Here is a 20,590-nt window from a genome sequence, read left to right on the forward strand (position 1 = left end):
GGATTGAGGGACACTGGGGAGGGTTCCTGCAGGCAATAAGGAGCAGGACCACAAACGACCACCCCCTTCCCATCACCTCAGAGCATCAAGGGCCAGATCTGTGAGCACCCAGCTCAGTGCTGCAAAGATGGGCAGGGACACATCTTCATGCTCCCTTGAATGATGGCTCTACAAGTGGCCCCCTTTCTTCCTTCCTTTATAAGGTTTTGGCTTGTTCCTCCCCTGCCCCACAGCTGAAGCTACAGAGCAGGAGGGAGGTGACAGAATGACAGACCCCACACCACAAGGAAGGTTTGGATGTCTCCAATTTGTTCTTGCCCAGAGATTTGCCACCCCACTCATCGCAACAGCCAAAACACGTCACAAGAGAAATACAAAATATAGCACTTTAATCGCAGGCAGATAAAAATTACAAAAACATTTCACAAAAGTTTAGGCATAAAATAAATACGCAGCCTCGTAGCACATACACATGCACGGTCCTGGTTTGCAGCAGCTGCAAGGCACAAGCCCTGTGCCCAAGCAGCTCCCCGGCGCTGGGCACACAAAGTGTGTTAATGAGGATTTCCACATGGATGCTGCTGCCTGGTCACGCTTGGGAGAGACCGACACGTGCACTGGGGAGGGTGAAGCCAACCTACGAACACTATGCTGCAATCTTTAAAATAAAAAGACTTGTATAAACTCCCATCTTTGGTTAGGAAAATTAAGGATTTCTACATTCTTATATTCAACATTTACATATATAATCTCTGCTTTGCTTTCCAAATCTCAAAAATACTTCAATATTACAGATAAAAATATAAACCTCATGGCAAAAACAAACAAGAATTTGAGGTACACCTCAGAAGGCATACCATACCACAGCCTTCAGCAGGACTGCAAACACTTTGGCAGAGGCAGGGAGGGGTTGATTTTGGGGAAGAACTTACTACATTTGAGAATTTTAAGGCTTTTCCAAGAGTTATCTCCTTCCAAAACGCTATACTGTGCAAGGTCCAGGTGGCAGATGGCTGGGGCAGGTTGTTAGAGCTGTGAGCTCCAGGTCTGCTAGCTGCAGTGACACAGGGACTGTCACATCTGGTACAAAAGCTTTTGTGATCAGTGAAGAGCCCCCAGCACCACCGCTGGGCATCCAGCTGAGTTTCTCCTGGCAATTTTTACCGCTCTGCTTACACAGACTCCGGACTGAGAACAGCAAAGAACACGAACCAACATGCCAAAAAAAGGGGAATTGGGGGCAGTAATGGGACCAAACCGGCCTGGAGCGACCCAGACCACTGACACCGGCGGAGGAGGCGGCTCACGCGGCGATCTGCTGGTTTTCTCTGAAGAGGGGCCGCTGGTGGGGGCCGCAGATGTCCTGGAAGATCCTGTACACCTGCTCGTGCTGCGTCTCGTTGGCCGCGGGGACCAGCGGGCTGCTGCTGCTGCTGTAGGCCTTCTCCGCGTCCTCCACCACCTGCCTGAGGAACAGCTGCTCCACCTAGGCCAGAAGGGAGCCGTGAGGAAGATGGAGGAAGAGGAACCTCCCTGGAGGCGTCCTGCTGCCACCCACCGCGGTGACAGCACAGAGCGGAGGAGCTGTGGCCACGTCCAGCCAGGCCCGAATTCCACAAGCCACCTCGTCCTAAGCACCCCTAGCACATGTCACTGGTGGTCCTCTATAATGGGGGAGGATAAATGGGCTGGGTGACATCCCCACACACACTGCCTCAGGTGTGTGCGCTACACAAGAGGTCAGAAAGTTGGGCCTAGAGGAGCAGGGCTGAGCTCTGAGCTTACAAATCCCTTCCAGGGCCTCGCAGACACTCAGTGGGGTCTCTGCTTGCTGCAGTGCCCACCCCACACCCTCCATGCCCCGGTCTCGTGTCCTTGGTGCAAGCACCTTGAAGGCCTGAGGGGTGCTGTGCTGGGTGTGGATGCCAGAAATACTCCGGGAATTGCCTCTGGGCTCCTAGCCCTGCTTCAACTACTTCAAGTGAAGTGTGTATCACTTAATACAGCCACTCCAGGGATTTATTTCCCCACAGGAGAGAGCAGAGATCCCAACACCAAGAGGCAGGAGCAGGAGGAAGCAGCAGAGCAAAGCAGAGACACAGAAAAGTGGCAGAAAACAGCTTTTCTAAGCCACTAGGAGATCTATGAGGTGCGTGCTATGTGGAGGCTGTGCTTGCAGATGGGATCTAGCCAGATTAAGGGGTCTGACAAGCAATGTTTGTGCCTCCCAGGGATGGAAGCTAGAGCCTTAAAGGAGAAAGCAAGGAGGAAAAATTCAGTGCCAGGGTCAGGAGCAAGGCTCAGAAGGGCACCATACCTGGACGAGGATGAGCTTACACCTCAGCGTGGGATCAGGGAACTCCTCTCCGAAGCACAGCATGACCCTGCTGTCCGGGTAGCGGCCCTGGTTGTTGTAGTACTGCTGCAGGTCTGCCGGGACAGGAGCACGGTCAGACACCACAAGCCTGGGGACCTCGCACCCTGCCCCAGCACAACGCTGGGGGCCTGCTCAAGAGCAGCCAGGTGTTTGCTACACACCACCACAATTAATTATTCCTTCCCAGACCCTATACGATCAGTTATTAATTCAGACCACTCAGTGATGGCCAGTCATAACCCCAAAGTGCTCCAAAAGGAAAGACCACCTGAGAAAAACAACCCCTAGAGAAGTTGAAGAGGGAAGGGAACGCTCCTACAAACCTCTGAAGAACAAGTTGGTGTCAAAAATCTTCACCACCTCGTCCCGGTCCAGTTTGTTGGGCCTGTCCTTGTACAGCATGGTGTTGCCGCTCCAGAAGACCCTGCCCTGGCACAGCCTCTTGATGAAGATGCCCTGCTTGTTGCTGTGCAGCAGGACCCCCCGCTCCAGGTGCCCGAAGAGCTTCTTGGTGATCTGCTTCTGGCGGTCATTCTGGATGGCCTCAGCCGAGGGGAACCTCACGTGCTCCAGGGCATCGGGGGCGTAGAGCTTCTCGCTGGAGCCCGAGGGCTGACTGAGCGAGATCCTGCAGCCCTCGGGGTACGAGGTGGTGATGTGGCCCACCAGCTTCCCTCCGTAGAAGAAGTTGATCACCATCTGGGAGTAGCCTGGAGGGGAAGGGCGGGCACGCAGCCCGTCAGGAGGAGCGGCCAAACCCTCCCTGCTCTCTGCTGCAGGGCCCAAATCCCCGGGGAGCGGCAAGAATTCCCCTGGGAGAGTCTGGAGGAGACCTCTTATTTGTTGGAGGACACCTCCAGCACTCAGCCTGGAAGCAGGCGAGAGCTCCAGTTCCCAAACCCTTTTATCCCACTGCAGGGGATAATGTCATGCTCAGCATGCTGACCCTGCAGGACACTCCAGCAAAGCAGGGAGTATCACCAGACCAGCCTTGTGCCATGGCACACACATACACGAGCAAGACCAAGTCCCAGAGAGGAGCGTGATGGCCAGAGCCCAGAAACACGCAGGGGAATGGGAGCTGCCTCACCTGAATGCTGCTGCTCGTAGCCAGTGTACCCGTTCATCAGGGGCAGAGCTGTGGGCAGAGAGAGCAGAGATGTCAGAAATGCCCAGCTCCATCCAGGAGCTCCATCCTTTCCCAAACCCCAATCCCCAGCTGCCACCCCCAAGCTTTCCCCTCCCAACAAGCCAGAAAAGACTCCAAAAACACTGAACTTAAAATCATGCAGGGAATGCTGCGCTGTTGGGTGCCACAGCAGTGCTCCCAGTTAGCACTTCCAGCATTTTTAAGGAACACATTCATGAAACAAGTGGTGCCCCGGGGGAGCCTGCACCACCCCTCGCTGCAGTCACCGCCCTGGACAAAGAGCTGGGTCCCATTAAACGCCCCCAGTGCCACCAGCTACTTACTGGGTTTGGGCTGCTGCACCCACCAGTCTGGGATTGGCGGGTTTCTGCAGGTCTCCTGGGGGGGCGAGGGGCTTCTCTTGATGATGCCCAGGTACTCGTCCACGCAGGGAGGCTGGCAGAGGATAGGAAACCCATCAGATCAACCAGGGACGGGATCCCAGCACCCAATGCTGGATCCCACCCAAAGAGGCAAAGCAAGGACGCAGAGAGACTCGTGAACGCTTTTTGGGTAGGAATAGAGCAGGATTCCCCAGGCTGTACACCCAAACAATACCCTGAGAGTCTCTGAGAAAGGGAACAGAGGCACAAGAAGCCCGCAGCCCCCAGCGAGTGTCCGCACAACCCAACTGCACGCGGAAAACACGCGCTGAGACCTCGGACAAATGAGCACAGCCACGAGAACACACGCCAGGCTCCCAAAATCTTCGGATGTTTAACCTCAGACCCGTCCCCGTGCTCAGGGCTCACCTCCTTCATGAGGTCATCGATGGCAGAGGGGCTGCAGTCCATGTCCATGACATCGGCCAGGCTGCTCCCGGTCACGACACTGCTTTTGCCTGTGGAGAAGGGCAGGGCTGCAGGCAGGGCACCCACCCGCAGCTCGCCACACCACCAGCTTTTGGAAACCCTTCGCCCCGCGAAAGTTACGAAACCGAGAACCGCAGCGACCCAGCGCACCCCCAGCAGCTGCGTTTTGGGGCCAAAAACCAGCTCACGACAAACAGCACCGGCACACGGCGACTACAAGCGAGGCCAAGCAAATTCGGCTGGGAGCTCGAGCACAGGAGAGGGGGTTTTTGGAGCACCCCAGAGACCGGGGCTGCTGCTGCTGCTTCTCTTTTTTCCCCCCCAAGCCCCGCTGCCGGTGGGAACCTGCAGCACCATTTGCATACGGGCCCCGTGTGAACACGAAGGAGAGGAGATGCTAGAGGCAGGCTTCCTGCAAGATGATTTTTTTTTTTTTCTTAAGTGAAAACTTGCAAGAAAAAAGGAAAAGCGCACGCACGCCTGACCACAAGCAGAGATGTGCTTAGCGTGACCTGCGCCTCACCAGCGACTGCTCTGCTGAGCTGCTGTTACTCTCAGCAGTGCCAAGAAAAGGGATTTAGTTAGCTCCCTGCCAGGGTGGTGGGCAGGAGGACAAAGGGTTGTGGGCTCAAGCATCCCCCAAAGCAGGAGAAGGATTCAGGTTTGTCCCTAGAGCGTCACAGCCTGGCAGCTCACGCGATGCTCCAGTTATTCCCTGTATCCTAAGCAAGGGGAAATCCCACCCTCGCTCCCTGCCAGCCCAGCAGCTCCTTCCCCACCTCCCAGCCCTAAAAAGGGACACGGGGCACGTCCCCAAGTTATGGGGTCAGCCCCACAAGCACCGCTCAGATGTAGGTCAGCCCCAGCCAGGGCTGCCCCCGGGCCTGTGCCCTCCTCAGGGCACTCACATTTCTGCTCCTCCTCTGGGACGATCCTATAGACCTTGTAGGGCTCGGAGATGTCCAGCTGGGACCTGTCCGTCACCTCCTCGAAGTCGGGGCTCTTGTTCAAGGCACAGCGCAGCCGCGTCTTCCAGGTGGCCGGCTCCGCTTTGTCGCCTTCTTTGAACTTTCCTTTGAAAACAGCCCAAGCCTAAAAAACAACAAAAACAGAAAAAATAACCCTCCGTGCAAGCTCTGCAAACCCTCTTGGTCCAAGGGGTGAATGCGCTGGGGCTGCAGCGAGCATTTTGTTGGGGCCGCAGCCTGGCTCAGGCACATCTGTTGGTGGGAAATGCACCTCACATGGATGTAAAAACCCCAAAAAACTTCAATATTGTCATGCTCCCTATATGTGCCAGCCACACACCAAGCTACAGGCCCCAGATTTGGCCCCACACCCTTTACACCCAGCTTCAGAGCCAAGATTGAAGCGTGCAACTTCGCCTCTGTGCTGACCGATGCGAGGATGCGCATCCAAACTTGTGATATTCTTAATAATACCCAAACCCACAGCAAAATAACCCATTTCCAGCTGCTGGCTAATACCTGACAGCTGGTTTCTTTTGAAGATCAGGACGCCAGCTGTGCTTTCATGAGAGGTGGGAGAGCTCATTTTACTACTGGAGATGATGAAATATTATCTATTAAAGCACACAAATTTGTACAAAGCTACCTATATTGATTTTTTTTCCCCCATACTCTATTTTTTCAGGTGGCTGAATTCAGCACAGCCCCGCCAGCCTCATATCCCACTGCTCCTGCACTAGGCACTGAGGGCGCTGCCCAAAGGACAACTCGTCAGGACAGACACAGCAACAGATGGAAATGGGGACAGAAGGATGGGAATTCCTGGGGAAGACCCTGACTTTCTCAGTCCATTTTAGTTCAAGACCAAATTCTCCAGTTTTCCCGGAGAGGAGGAACTTCACATTTTGGGGAAAAAGCCGGGATTTCCTTCCTTCTTTCCCTCATAGGCTTTTTTTTTTTTTTTTTTTTTTTAAAAAAAAGTCAATCCAGTCTTTTCAGAAGGAAGCCGGTGAGAAGCCTAGGGCAGGCCCTACCTTGAAGATGGAGGCATCCACCTCCTGGTTGTAGTCCTGCTTCCCAGCGTGCTTCCAGGGGATGCGGAACATGCTCTTCTCCTCGCTCTCCCAGATGAGCCCCGGGTAGAGATCGCTGTCGATCTGCTCGATCAGCCACTGCCGCAGCCGCCGGCCGCCGTTACGGTCGCACATCCTGGGCGAGAGGTGGGAGCCCCGTCAGAGGGGGGGGAAAAACGTCTGGCTGTCCATCCCAGGGGGACGTCTGTCCGTCCGTCCCGCAAGCGCAGCCTCCCTGCACCCCCCTGCCTGCTCGAGCAGCAGCTGGGCTCTCAGACAGGTCTTAATTGCTGCATTTAATTAGGACGAGCAGTCCCGCACCTGAGCAGCGATGACCCTGGAGAGCCAGGGGGCTGCGATATTTCCAAGCAGGGAAATGAAAAGGAAAAAGGCAATTGGGGTTACAGCAGCCCCACTGCGCTCCCACGGCTGGAACAGCACTGCCTGCGGGGACACAGCTCCCAGCAGCTCCCCTGTGCCTGTCTGTACCTAAAACCTCTCTTTTTGTGATGGAAAAGAGGCGATTTTAGAGGAATTCTCCTCGATTTGCTCCAAACCCTTCCTCCAGCTTCCAAGCAAAGCCCTGAGCACAGCACCGTAACTCCCCTTTTTGGCTACAGATGGGTCACATCCGAACCCCACAGCTGGGAATTCAAGCCCTGGGCTGTGCCACCACCTAACCGAGGGACACCGCACGGGCTGGCAGCCCTCTCCGCCATAACGAGGGGCAAAAAATTTAAAATAAAAGTGAGACTGAAGGCATCAGCCAGCGTGAGAACAGCCCCGCTGGCTGGGGACCGGCCACAGGCGCAGGTAGCAGCCGGGGTCACCGCAGGGAGCGGGGCTGTGCGACCACATCCTCTCGCAGCCAGGACCAGAGGCCGTGCTGACGGACCCGGGGGGGGGTGAAGTGGCCTCACTTTGGGTCAGCCTCGCTGCTCTCGGCTCCTTTTTAGCAGAAAAAACCTGGCCCAGCACCCGTGAGAAAGCTCCAGCAGCCCAGCGCCGGACCCATCCTGTCCGGGTGGGTTTTGGGGGATAAGACCTGGGTGTTCCCAGCATGGGGACCCGGTCCCTGCTTCCCCAGGGGTTCACAGCAGCCGAATGCCACCACCTCCTGTCCCCTCTCCATCACAGCCACCCCACAAGGCACAGACATGCAGCGCAGCCCCTGCTTTTAGGGGGTCACAGCAGAGCCACGCACCCCAAAGCACCCTCAGGACCCCATCCCTGGGGGCGCACACAGCCCCCCTCTGAGACGCTCGGTGACACAGGGCCCAAATTCAGCCCATTTTCTAAAAACCCCGCTCCCAGCACCAGCAGAGGCCAGGCTCTGCCTCCCCTCCACATGGGGCTGGGGCCACCAAACAGCCCCCACCCAAACCCTCCCCGTCCCAGAGCAACAGGGGCAGCACTGCCCAGGACCTCAGAACTTCTCAGCATCAGGACTGCTGCCCGGCACCCTAAAACCCTATTTCCTGCAACCCCAGCAACCTAAAACCCCCACAACCCTATTTCCTGCACCCCCTTGTAGCCCTAAAACTCCTATCCCCACGCAACCCCATGACCCTAAAGGTCCCTTCCCTGTGCACCCCTGTGACACTGAAGTCCCATCCCCTGCACTCCCCACAACCCTAAAGCTCACATTCCCCATAAGTCCCATGACCTTAAAGCTCCCATCCCCGAAGGCTCCCACCCCTGTACACCTCTAGAACCCTAAAATTCCCTTCTCCATGCACCCCCATGACCCTGCCAGACCTTCCTTCTCCATGTACCCCCACAATCCTAAAACTCCCTTCCCCATACGCCCCCACAACCCTAAGACTCCACTCCTTTGCACCCCACGACCTTAAAAGCCCCATCCCCTACGACCCTAAGACTCCCTTCCCCATACACCCCATGACCCTAAACCCTAAACCTTCCTTCCCCATACACCCCCGCGACCCTTAAACTCCTATCCCCATGCAACCCTAAAACTCCCTTTCCCGTGCACCCCTACAACCCTAAAACTCCAATCCCTTGCACCCCACGACCCTAAAACCCCCATCCCGGTGCAAGCCCAAAATCCCCCATCCCCTTACACCCCCACTCCCCTAAAACCCCCATTTTTGTGCCACCCTACGAACCCCCTCCCCTCACCCCCCCACGCCCCAAAACCCCCGTTAAAGCCCCCAAACGGCCCCATAAACACCCCCGCCCCATACCTGCCGCCGCCCCGCTGCGCGCTATCCGCACCCGGGCGCGCCGGCGCGCCCTTATAGCCCCCCGCAGGGCGCGCCCGCCGCCTAGCCCCGCCCCTTCTCCCCTCAGCCAATGGGCGGCCGCGCTGCCTCGCCCCTCGCCCAATGGGGAGCCGCCCAGTGGGAGCGCGCGCGGGATCTCGCGCCGCTTTCTGTGAAGCGCGCGCCTTTCCGGGAAATCAGCGCGGCGCGGCGGGGCGGCGCCCGGGAGACGGAGCCGGGCTGTCGCGATCCCTGTCGCGACAGCGGGCGAAGTCGCGATAGCGGGCGAGGTCGCGATAGCGAGCGAAGTCGCGATCCCCGTCCCGATCCCGCTCGCTGTCGTGGAACTGTAGCCGCCGCCGGGGCTGCTGTCGTGGGTTATAAAGGGGGAAATGTGGCCGGGGTCACCAGGGTCAGGGGTCTCCGGGGTCAGGGGGTTTGGGGTCAGCTGGGGGGTGGTGGTCGTGGCACGGCCCGGGTGCAGGAGATGCGATACCCCCCCCCCGCCGGGACAGCCCTGCTGCAGTTAATGGGGTTTCCCCCGCGGTTCCCAAAGCTCGGGGCGATTTTGGGGGAAATGCTGGGGTCCCGGGGTGTTTTTGGGGTGGGTGGGACTCACGGGGCGGCTGCTGGAGCGGCCGCACGCAGCGCCGGCTGGGAGGTTATCTCACCTCCTGCACCTCTAATCTCTGCTTATCTCACATCTCCGATGACTTCCTATTGACACCAGAAAGCGGCTTTCTTCTCGTTTTCCTGCGCCCCGGTTCCATTTTTCGGCTTCCTAAAATGACAGCCGAGGCGCTGGAGGCGATACCTGCAAGGTCTCCTCAGCTCCCCACCTGCCCCCCCCTACAAACCATGGCAGCTCTAGGGCACCAGGCAGCAAAGGAGCCCTGTCCTCGATGTGAAAAAATAGGGAAAAAAAAATCATAATTCTTCTCCCAGGACCCCGCGTGCTATGGCTGAGCAGCAGCTCTTCAAAATTTGGAATTTTTTTCTGGTGGTTTTCATGGAGAAAATGGAAATCAGGGCGCAGCGGCCGTGTCGATCCATCCCTGGCTTTAATCAGCCTCCCTTTTCGGACGAGCTTGGCAAGTTGTCCCCGACGTTGTCACCCTTGGAGACTCCAGTACCCAGAATTTGTCATTAAGGGAATTCCCGGAAATATTTGAAACGCTTTTTTTTTCTTTTTTTTTTTTTTTTTTCGCAGAACCGATTTTTTAAGAAGCTGAGCAAAGGAATTATAGAAAAAAAAATAAAATCCAGTGTTTAGGGCTGCTGGGACACAGAGCGTCTGTGTTGATGGACGGAGGGGGGACGGCTGGAAATCCACAGCAAATAAAGGACCGGGTCCTCTTGGGGCGAAAAGGACCCTGGAAAGGGATTAATGCAGGGTGAACGGGAACAGTTTGGTTTGGGAATGATTTATTCCTCCTGTGCATTGGGACCAGTGGACACGAGGCCAGGCAGAGCAGCTCCAGCCCCACACGGCCCCCCCGTGGGGCTGCTCCCCTGGCAAAAGCAGGCGGGGAGCCCACGTTTTGGAAATGTGAATGCTTTTCCAGCACGGAGCCTGATGCAGTTCTCCCTATCCCCATGGGTTCAGCTCGGGGCGATGCCACCAATCCCTCAGGATGGAGCCAGCAGCCAAAGGGGGGGCTGCAAGTCCTGCTCCCCCCCGGCTCCAGCCCTCCAGCTGGGCTCACCATGGCGCTGCGAGCCCCAAAAGGAGTGTCTGGCAAGGTGGATCCCGAATTTTGCCAGCCCCAGGGCCGACGTTTGAGCTCAGCTGCTCATCCGTCGGCTTCGGCTGGGGGGCAGCGGAGGGGTGGGTGTCAGGGGGGCAGCCCAGGAGCTCTCCCTGGGCTCCCCCTGCTCCTGTAGGGCCAGCAGGCGCTGCAGCTCCTCCTGGTCCTTGAAGGGGTTTGTGCCGTAGTCCCGGCGGATCCAGGTGCGGTACTGCTGGGACAGAGCCAGGTGAGGGGTCAAGGTCACCGGGGGCTGTGCCGGACCCCCCCCGGTGTGGTGCAAAGCCCTAAATCAAGGCAGAGCATCCCAACCAGGACACGGGGTGGCCACAGACCCAGTCCCTGTTTGGCAGGAGCAGCCACACCATGCAGCGTCCACGCATCACACGAGACATGCGACCCCTACAGCCAACCCTACAGGAACACCAGCCAGCCCCTCGGAGCACCCCAGACCCACAGAGCTGGCAGCAGCCCCGTTTTTTTCCCCCGTGGTGCAGCCTCCAGCAGCTTCATTCACTTTCCCTTGCCAGGAAGCTGCTCAGCTCCTCGTGGGGCTGAGTTACCAGAAGCAAAGCGTCCCCACGCTTTCTCCCTGCTGGGACAGGCCGGCCTCGCGGCCCCAAACGCCGCGGGCAGGTCGGCTCTTGCAGGCTGAGCCGGGCTGTTTGCAGAGCGCTTTGCTCATCTCAGCCCTTCTCCCGTCCCCGCAGAGGCTGCGCTGGCGTCCGGGTGGCTTGGGGCCAGCTGGCACCCGGCGGAGATCCGGAGGCGGCTTCGGAGCAGGAGATGGCCCCGTGGAGAGGCTTCCCGACACCGCCGCGGCACGGAGCTGCGGGATCCCTGCCCAGAAGCGTGGGCAGGGGAGGGCAGCTCAGCTGGAGCCGCTGTGCCTGCCGCCCCGTGCCTGGGAACGGCTTCAGGGCATGGCAAAGGAGCGGGGACCCGGCCAGCAGGCACCCAGCCAGCAGGGCGCACAGGGAGGAGCGGCCAGAGAGGGCTGGTTTGTGCCCAGCGGTGCGAAACGCTCTGCAAAGCGCAAGGAGCGAGCGGCCAGGGATGGGAAAGCTGCAGGGGGAAAAGGGTGGAGCGTCCGGCCCCCGGCAGCACCCATGGGTGCCGCCAGCAGGGCCGGCATTCAATAGCTGGGAGCACTGGGACAGGCGTCAGCTTCAGGGGGCTGTTAAAACATCCTTGTTTTTTGGGGCTGGCAGCTCCCACGTGCCCCGGCCTCGGTGCCTCCAGACGAGGTGCCCCCCAAACAGCTCCGGCTTCCTGGGATCAGGGGAAAGACAGGAGAAAGCCTGAGAGCAACCCCGGTGGCTTCGCCACTCCTACAGCTGGGGAAAATCAGCTCGGGCAGGGGGATTTCCAGTGGGAATGCCTGGAGTTCCCAAATCCACTCACCCCGCCGGCGGGACTCACCGGCAGCTGCGTGCCGGGGGCAGGAAGCCCCGGTGCTGCTCGGGGTGGGGGCCAGAGACGATTTCCTTGCTAAAAAACAGTGGCTGGGAACCTCAGTGCTTCCCAGGGCGGATATCCCAGAGGCCGGACTGGATTCCTCCTCCTCCTGGCCAGTGCCTGGAGCTGCCTGCTCGCCCTACAACCACCGGGACAGCCGCTGGGTGCCCACGGGGATAGCGTGGTGCCTTGGTGCCTGTGGCACAGCGGTGAGGGGCACGCATCCACCAGGTGCTGGCTTTCAGCACCCATCCAGCACCGACCACAAACCCCAAACCCACCCTGCTCGGGGCCAGGAGCACCCAGCCCAGCTGGGAGGCAGCCCCGTGGTGGCCCACGAGCACCTGGGGACACCCTGGGGCAGGGGGACAGCTCTGTGCCCTCTCTCCTATCCACACCGCTAAAATCCTGGCGCTTCCCCTTGCTGAAACCCAGCTGGGGCTGGGCAGTACGAGAGTGCCCAGCCTCGGCCACCCCAGATGAAGCCATCACAGGGAACACAGCCTTTTTCAAAATAAATAAATAAATAAATAAATAAATAAAAAAGGAGCCCTTGCAAGGCAAATGCCATTTTTTAAACCCTGCGTCTCACCAACGCGCAGCCTGACGCGGCTGCCGGTGCTTCCCAGGAAGCGTTTGCAAAGCCCGCAGCAAAACTTCAAGTCAAAAAAAAAACAAGCCCAAAGAAAACGTGACCTCTAAGGGGAGGGGAAGGGCAAGGGGTGTTTGCTGAGGCCACCCAAATGTTGGTGGGCAGGAGGAATAAGTGGCCAGGAGGAGCCCCCGGGGGCACGGCGAGCCCCGTGTCACAGCGGGCACTGGGACATGGCCAGGGCAGGGTTGGGGAGCGTTGGCCCGGCCGGGGGAAGCCCTGCAGGGAATCTCCAGCACCGGGGGTTTTGCAATGCCCTGGACCACTGTCCCCCCTCCACGGGGCGTTTTTTTGCAAGGCGGTGACAGCCCCGCAGGGCCACGTCCCTCATGTGATAGCGCCAGGAAGGGGCCGACACTTGGGCCACTGTCACATGCTGTCCGGCCTGGGAGGAGGGGAGAGAAATCCCCTCCAGACACTCCTCGTCCTCGTGTGGTGGCCCTGGGCTGCAGCAGACGGGGACATCGGGGTTTTGCCACCCTGTAGGGTGCTGCTCCGCTAAATCCCGATGACGTGCTTCGTTTGGGGTAGGAGAGAGAACTTTTTAACCACCCCTTTGACGTCTCCATCTCTCAGCTGCTTCGGAAAGCAGGGGGCAGGCTGTCAGAGGATGCCCAGCCCCATCCCAGGACGCCCAAGGCACCCCAAGGTTTGCAGGAGCCTCCCCCCATCTCCTGCCCCCTGCCCCGTGCGCCCCAGGTGCCAGCTCAGCTCCACCTCCACCGTGCCCTAGCAAAACCCTGAATAAAACAAGAGCACCGGGGCTTTCAGCAGCTTCTTCCAGCACGCTCACATAATGCCTGGGCGCTTTTTCATTTTGCATGCATGCAAAAACAAACCCCGCAGGTAATAAATAGCACGCAGGCAAAGCAGCCGCGGTTATTTGCAAAGCACACGAGGGGAGCTCCAGCTGCCGAGCCCGGCCTTTGGCACGAGGCTGGAGCGAGGGGGACCCCACCTCATCCAGCAGGGTGCTCTCGTAGTCCCGCAGCTGCTGCTGGAAGCCAGGGTTGGGGCTGGCGTAGGAGCGGGCGGCCCTGGTGGCGGCCAGGCAGCGCTCCCAGCCCAGCTCGGTCACCGTCATCAGGTAAGCCACCAGCACCGTGGTGCTGCGCGAGACCCCGGCCAGGCTGCCAGGGGCGGTGGAGAGGTGTCAGGAGGAGGTGTCCCCACCACCACGGGAGCCCCACGATGAGGGGTGCCCATGGGGTGGCTCCTCGCAGGGCCGGGGATGCTTGCCCGGCTGTGGGTAGGGGATGGAGGCGCACGGGCATGGTGGCACTGGAGGTGCCCGGGGCATCTGGTGGCCCCAGGCAGGCCACATCCCCGTGTCCCCTGCCCTGCCCATCTCTCTGGATGGAGATTTTGGGGCACGGACCGTCCCCAGCATTGCCCTAACACCGTTCCTCATCTCCTTTCCCTCCCCACCACGAGTGATGCTCCACACCCAGGATGCTTTTTGGGATCCCACCAAAACCTCCCGGCCCCACAACCCTTGCGCAGCCCCCACGAGCACCGGGGACCCTCCCTCCCTCCTGCACCTCCCCCGGCAGAGACCCTTTTCCCCCAAAAGCGGGGCCTCGAGGCCGTTTGGAGGCTCTCACCAGTGGACGAGGCAGCCTCCCCCGTGGAGCCGGCACTCGTGGATGAACTTGATGCACTCCTTGAAATGCTGCATCCTGCGGGGAGAGAGGCAGCAGAGTGAGGCCGGCAGCAGCCACAGTCCTCCCCAGGATTTCCCTGGGGCCGGCGCAGGGTGGGAGCCACAGCAGGGTTCCCCCACCAGAGGAAGGGACTGAACTTCAGCAGCCAGGAAGGAAAAGGCCTGAGAGGCTTTTTTGGGGGGATTTCCTGCTTCCCGAGGCACTGGGATGGAGCAGGGTGATGCCAGCAGCTCAGCCAGCCCGGGGAGGACCTGGTGGCTCTGCCTTCAGGGCTAAGTCCCCCCCTTGGCACCCACGGGATGCACACCCCAGCGCTAAAACCACCCTGCAGGGGAGAGGCGCGTTCCTGAAACCTGCGTTCCTGAAAGACCCAGAGATGGAAAATGGGTTAAAATCACTCTTTATACACAGATTTAAAGGTGGGTGCAATTCTCTGTCTCTGAGGACAGAGAGCACCTCGGACAGAGCCCACGGAGCTGCTGGTTGGGCTCCTGACACAAATCTGCAACAAATCCTGCTCGCACCAAGCCCCGGGGTCCCGGTCAGCCCCGCCGTGGGTGCTGGGTCCTGGACTTCCTCTGCTGCCTCCGCGTGACGGGGCCGGGGCAGCGCCCACGCAGCCTTCCTGCTTTCTCAGAAGCTCAGAGGCTCGCCTCTCGCCCCCGTGGCATCCTCCTGAGACCCCCTCGGAGCGAGGCAGAACCCCCCCAAAAACTCCCCCCCTGCCTTCTGCCTGCCCGCCGGGGATGCTCGCGGCCCTTCCCTGGAAGCGCAGGGCTCGGGTGCCTTCTAAGAAGCCAACCCAGGACATACCCAAAAATAGCAGGGGTTTCTGCTGCCCGAGACCCAGCAGGAGGAGACCCGGGGGATTCTCTGAAGCTGTGGTTATAAGAAAAATGTTTAATTTCTCGGCCCTGGGGGGAGGTGTCAAATCCACCGCTCGCTGTGGGCTATGGATGCGCCTCCCCCTGCACCCCCGCAGGCAGTGAAGCACCTCCTGGGGGGCTTTTATTGCCCCAAAGTGTGTCCCAGGGGGGTTCTCCTCATCCTATTCATCCTCACAGAGCAGCCAGGGCGTGCCAGCACCGCCTGCTCAACCCACACAGCCCCAAATCCCAGTCCTCCTCTTCATCCCTTGGCCGGGACCCGCCTGGTGCTGGGCACACCCTCCCCGCACTCAGCCACCCCCTCCCACCCTCACCACCCTCTCCGGGGGGGGGGGGCGGCTCTTCCCAAACTGGTCCCCCAGCTGAGAGCTCCCACTGGTCCCACAGCCCACGGGACTGGGAAGGCCGAGCCCCGAGTCACGAGCAGCTGCCCCGCGGGCCGCCAGGCTCCCCGGGGTTGTGAAACCCCCGGCGCAAAGCGAGGAGCAGAAAATAGTTCCCTGAATAAGCCTTCCTTCCGGCCCCCGGCCTCGTCCCCTTTCAGGAGACACGCCGCAAATGTGAAGCGAGGAGAGGGGAAAAAAATAAAAAAAATAAAATAAAATAACCCCAGCCCCCGTGTTCTTGCTGAGGCAGGGCTTTCTTGTAAAGCTTCTCTTTCTGCTCAGCGGCAGCGTGAGCAAGCAGAATCCTGCACGCGGCGCTGGGAAAGCAGCACCTCCACGAACGGGGCCACGGCACGGGGACCTTTTGGCCTTTTAGGGGTGGGTTGGTAAGAAAAAATCCCCCAAATCGCCCGTTTTCTGGTTGCAGCGGGTGGTTCTCGGGTGCCCGTTGCCCCAAGCGGGCAGCACGCAGTGCCTGCAGCCAGCACGGCCCCAGCGTCTCCGCTTCTTGAGATCATCCTTAAAGGAGTTACGTGTTGGATGGGGGAAATACTCATTTTAATCAAAATTTCATTTCTCTCCCAAGGAAAATACCTGGGAGAGCGACACAAGTCACTGTGTAATTGATACGAATCGTTGCCTTTCCACGCCAGCGAAGCATGCTCCAATTTCAAGCCCCACCTAACAAAATAATTCTGATTTTTGATGGAAAATTAACTGTACTGTGAACACTCTGAGACTCAGATTCAGCCCCTACACACACCACTCAGTGCCTGAGAACGAGCCGTGGTATTCACCAGGCTCAGCACCAGCAAAATGCTGGCAGTGTGACCGACCCGAGCACACACAGTGCAGAATTTGGGCTTTTATTGACCAACAGCTCCCAAAACGCCACCCTGGGAGGCAAAGGGGGGTGCCGGGGACTTACAGGTTCTGGCTGGATGAATCCGAGGCCGAGATGCAGAGGTAGGTCATGTCCTGCAATGAAAAGGCAGTGAGGGCAATGAAACCCCGTGGAGAGCCGCAACCTCCTCCATTTTCTCTTTTCTTTTTTTTACGTGAGGCTTGGAGTAGGTGACTCTAGGGGTAAAACCGCTTAAAATGGGATTTTCAAGAGGCAGGATTTTTCAGAGGCAGGATTTCCCCAGCTCTTCCCCGTAATTTCAGGTAGGAACCAGGCCGGACCCAGCCACGTTTCAGAGGCACCCAAGGGTGCTGCAGCGATGCCCTGGAGCCTCCCCAGGTCCCAGCCCTGTCCCTGTCCCCTCTCCGGTGGCTGCTAAGGACAACAGGACAACGTGTGCGAGCACGCACTCATGAGGTCACCCTCATCAATGAGTTATTTCCTCCTGGTCCCTTTTAATACACCATAAATCACCCCGCCGCACGTCGCTGGAGGTCAGCTTGCTTGAAAACGTCGCTTCCTTGATCCTGTTCTGAGCTAAAATTAGCCCTTTTCATCTGAGTTTTGCTTTTTTTTTATTTTTTTTATTTTTCTTAGCAAAACGGGTGGGAACCCTGCCAGATGGGGCTGGCACAGCCGAGCACCAGCACGCTAGGGGTTGCCCCATCCCCATCCTCATGTCGCCGCGACCTGAGGCCGCCCTCGCTTCCCCCCAGCCCAGGCCAAAGGAGAAGGCTGGAAAAAAGCTGATTACCCAAGGGAATTAGCAAAGGGAAGGAGAGAAAGGTAGAACGGGACAGGCACGGCCATGGTGGGGACATTCCCAGGCTGGAAAGACCCACGTTGTGAGGAGAAGCGTGCGGGGGCTTTTCCGAGCATCCCCCCTCCATCCCAACACCCTCCCTGCGCTCACCCCGTGGGATGAAGCCGAGGGGCCACCCGTGTGCCCGGCCCTTCCCCGTGGCATGCCAGCTGGGTTCCTCATCCCCTGGGCAAACCACGGCTCTCCGGCACACAGGGGAAGGAGAAAAGGAGCCGTGGTGCAGCTGGCAGCAGATTTCACGGGATGAGCCACCACGGGCTGCGGCTTCCCAGCACCTGGGGAGGCGAGAAAAGCCACTGCACCAGGAAAGCCACCGTGCTGGGGAAAGCCACCGTGCCAAGCCACACACGCAGAGCCCACCCGGGCTCCCAGCAGCTTTCCCCTTTCCCCACGGCCCCCCAGGTGCCCCCCATCCATCCCGGTGCGGGGAGGGGAGCCGTGCTGCATGCCTGGGAACAGCGCTGGGGTTTGCGGTCCCTGGCTGGGGGCCGTGATTGACACATTGCTCAACCCACCATGCTTTTCCTGTTCCCCTTTCCTCCAGCCCCGCTGCCCGTGCGGTTTGCTGCCCGCCTGGCCGTGCCCGGAGCCCCAGCAGCTCCAGCTGCACCGCCCGACCCTGAGCCGGCCGTTCCCCTGCCCCCCATTTGGTGCATCTTCCTTCTCCTCTCCCCGTTACCCAACGCCTCGAGGGGTTGTTTCGAGCTGGGGCTGCCTGGCAGAGACGGGCAGCACTGGTCCTCGGTGGTCCCAACAGAGTGGGGGCCCAGGAAAGTGGGATCCCAGCCATCCCCGTTGCCTGCTGTAGGATTTCGGGGCCAGGACGGAGCTCAGCTCCAGCTGCACACCGCGCAGATCCACACCAAGAAGAGCAACGAAGCCCCCAAGGTCTCTCATCCTCGTGTGTGCACCAGCTCACCCACACGCACAGCCCCGGCCGAGCACCCCGCACCCACCCCACATCCCCCTCTGCCTCAGTTTCCCCTCTCAGACCCTTTCACCTGCCCTGCCTGCAGGACCACAGTGGGTGGAGGCACCCAGGGGTGCCACCAGGACCTCGGGGACAGGACTGCCACCGCTGTGCTTTTAGGGATCCTCATTTCTCAGCCCCAAACCCGACCCCAGAACCACAGCAGCACCAAAAAAAGAGTGCTTGGGGTGGGAGCCCAGGATCGAGGGCGGTCCCCACGGGCTGCACAGGCTGCCCCGGGGCAGGGGGAGCACAACAAGCCCCGGGGGCTCCCCAAAATCCCCATCCTGCGCTGCCGGGGCTGGATGCGGCCCCGGCGCTGCCGTGCGCGGGGCACCGCTGCCCTCTCGTGGCCCCTGCCCACGGCAGCACCACGGGGCCGGGCACCCCCTGCCTCCAGCTGGATTTTTTTCCCAAAAAATCCTGCCAGGAAGCAGCCGTGGTCCTCAGCCCCCCCGCTCCCAGCGCTGGGCGCAATTTGGCACCGCTCGGTGCCAAGGCAGCGTCTCCATCCCCTCGCCGTGCAGCAGGAGGTGGGCACGCGTCCCCTTGGCACCAGCTGGCACCGCGTCCCGGCCTCGCCACGCAGCCCCCCCGAGCCCCCAGACTCACCTCCAGCACCGGCTTGGCTCCGGTGTGCACGGAGAGGACGTGTGTCACGCCGTGCCTCCGCAGGCTGGCCGCGTCCTCCGAGTCTGGAAGCAGGAGCAGGGTGTGAGAGGTGGCCCTCCCGAGCCCTCACCACAGCCCACAGCCATCGTCCCCATCCCTGGGTGATGCATGGAGGCCAGGCTTGGGTGAAAAATACCCAAAATGGGTGGCACAGAGCTCCCAGGATGGCCCTAACCCTGGAGCAGGGTGGAACCCAAGCCAGGTGTCAGCCCCGCTGTAAATATTGTCCTGGCAAAACCCTCTCTGGGGATTGGAACTGAATGATCTTTAATGTCTTTTCCAACCCAAGCCAAGCCATTTGAAACGCAGGGGAGGCTTCCAGCCAGTGGGGTCCTCATCGTTTGGCTGTGGGGACCCCACAAGTGTCCCCTTCCCGTGCCCCGGGGGCAGCTGGCGCTCAGGGGGCTGCGCACTCACCGCGGATGTTCCCCAGGTAGAGACCCGTCACCACCTGCAAGGAGACAGAGGGGACAAGAAACAGAGCTGGCCCTCCACGTGCCACACCGTATTTTTACTTCCCGAGGCCCTAAACCCCAAATGCTCGTCCCAAACCAGCTCCAGCAGGGACCCCATCACCCCAGGAGCGGGCTGTGGTTCGCTTTTCTATGGCAACCTCTTCCTGCAAATGGTTCCAAAGGTTGCCTCCGCCAGCTGGGGACAGACGGGGCAAAAGCACGGGCTATTTGTGGTTATTTTCTGGCTGAGATGTTGCAGTAAGTGCCTTCGGGTACGCTGATTTTGTCTCCAGCTCTCTGCCACGGTTTACAAATTACATTTATCCCGCGTGCTGCAGCGCTGCTGTCCCAGAGTTTAATTTTATACCAGGCGAGGCACACCGCGAGCAGCTATTTAAGGGCACAAACAGAAATTGATCCTCCCCACCGGCCCTGAGCACCAAGCACCAGCTGAAACCCCCCTTTGCCCATTCACAGCACCCTGCAGCCGGGCACGGATACGTCCAGGAGGTGACCAGGGGAGGAACGTTCCCCCTGCACACCCCCTGGGACCCCCGGCAGCCCCAAGGATTTTAATGCCGTGGAGTTCCCACCCGCAGGACGAGCATCAAAGCCAGCTGCTGCTTTTTAGGCACCCCGAGGCACCGAGCTCGCCGCTGGGATATAAAACAGGGTCGGTGCTTTAAAGAGGGTGGGGAGAATTCCCTTTAAGTGCTTGAAGCTTTAAGGGGGGTGAGAAAGGGAAGGTGGGAATGGATGTGTTTAGGGCACCACGGTGGCATCCCCCGATAAAGCAGAAGGGCCCAGTACCTCCCAGTCCCCCCAGTACCTTGCTCATCCCGCTCCCCATGGTTTTTCTCTCCCCGGGTTCAGGACTCGGGCGGCCTCTCGGTATCCAGGGCTATCTGCAAATAAACACCCCAAAATCCCAGGTGAGGGGAGCACGGGGAGCCCCACCGAGCTCAGCCCACTGAGAGCTGCTCCAGCTCCTCGCCACCGCGCTGCTGGGCGAAGGGATCGGGGCCAGCGGCTGCTGTAGGGCAGGGGAGGACAAAATAAGGACCCGGGGCCGTGGCGAGGCTCAGGTTTCCCTTCCGTACTCCCCGGCTCGCCAGGGCTTTTGCAGAGGCTCGGTGTTTTGGGGAGAGGGAAGAAGAGGACGCCTGGGATGCTGCGAGCTGGTGCAAGCGGTGAGTGACTCTCCCAGTCAGGCTAATTCCTCCCAGTCGCAGGAATGGGAATAAAAATTGCAGAATGAGGCACTTACCTCAAAAAAAACAGAGCGTGGCAGGCTGCTGGAGCAGCAGCAGGGACGAGCCCATCTCCCCCT

The 20,590-nt window shown here is 59.6% G+C and overlaps 2 protein-coding genes across 3 annotated transcripts; both read right to left on the minus strand.

The window, feature by feature from the left end:
* Positions 1–427: 427 nt before the first annotated feature.
* On the minus strand, positions 428–8,643 carry IRF8 (interferon regulatory factor 8). Of its 2 annotated transcripts, none has more exons than XM_082769822.1 (9): positions 8,624–8,643; positions 6,381–6,555; positions 5,287–5,470; positions 4,319–4,407; positions 3,851–3,962; positions 3,468–3,515; positions 2,701–3,087; positions 2,318–2,430; positions 428–1,486 (listed from the first exon to the last, which is right to left on the minus strand). In XM_082769822.1, the coding sequence occupies exons 2-9, from the start codon at positions 6,552–6,554 to the stop codon at positions 1,304–1,306; spliced, it is 1,290 nt and encodes a 429-aa protein (XP_082625948.1). In that variant the 5' UTR covers position 6,555; positions 8,624–8,643; the 3' UTR covers positions 428–1,303. The 2 variants fall into 2 exon arrangements, with proteins under 2 accessions (XP_082625948.1, XP_082625947.1); XM_082769821.1 differs by lacking the exon at positions 8,624–8,643 and adding an exon at positions 6,741–6,759.
* Positions 8,644–10,426: 1,783 nt separating this feature from the next.
* Positions 10,427–20,110, minus strand: LOC309882803 (dual specificity protein phosphatase 22-A-like; the record flags this gene model as incomplete). Its single annotated transcript, XM_082770212.1, has 7 exons — positions 10,427–10,600; positions 13,458–13,629; positions 14,104–14,178; positions 16,365–16,414; positions 18,746–18,828; positions 19,223–19,256; positions 20,090–20,110. 7 exons carry the CDS (start codon positions 20,108–20,110, stop codon positions 10,427–10,429), a joined length of 609 nt encoding a protein of 202 aa, XP_082626338.1.
* Positions 20,111–20,590: the final 480 nt, after the last annotated feature.

Source organism: Aythya marila (assembly GCF_965140915.1).
Source record: "Aythya marila genome assembly, chromosome: 12".
Lineage (NCBI taxonomy): Eukaryota > Metazoa > Chordata > Aves > Anseriformes > Anatidae > Aythya > Aythya marila.

Bases quoted from the DNA above. Each gene is read 5' to 3' on its own strand.
- IRF8 (XM_082769822.1), bottom strand. From the start codon at position 6,554: ATGTGCGACCGTAACGGCGGCCGGCGGCTGCGGCAGTGGCTGATCGAG. The intron at 3,516-3,850 runs GTAAGTAGCTGG...CTCTGCCCACAG, and splicing joins GGTGCAGCAGCCCAAACCCA to CTCTGCCCCTGATGAACGGG. The intron at 1,487-2,317 runs GTATGGTGCCCT...CTTCTGGCCTAG, and splicing joins GTAAGCTCATCCTCGTCCAG to GTGGAGCAGCTGTTCCTCAG.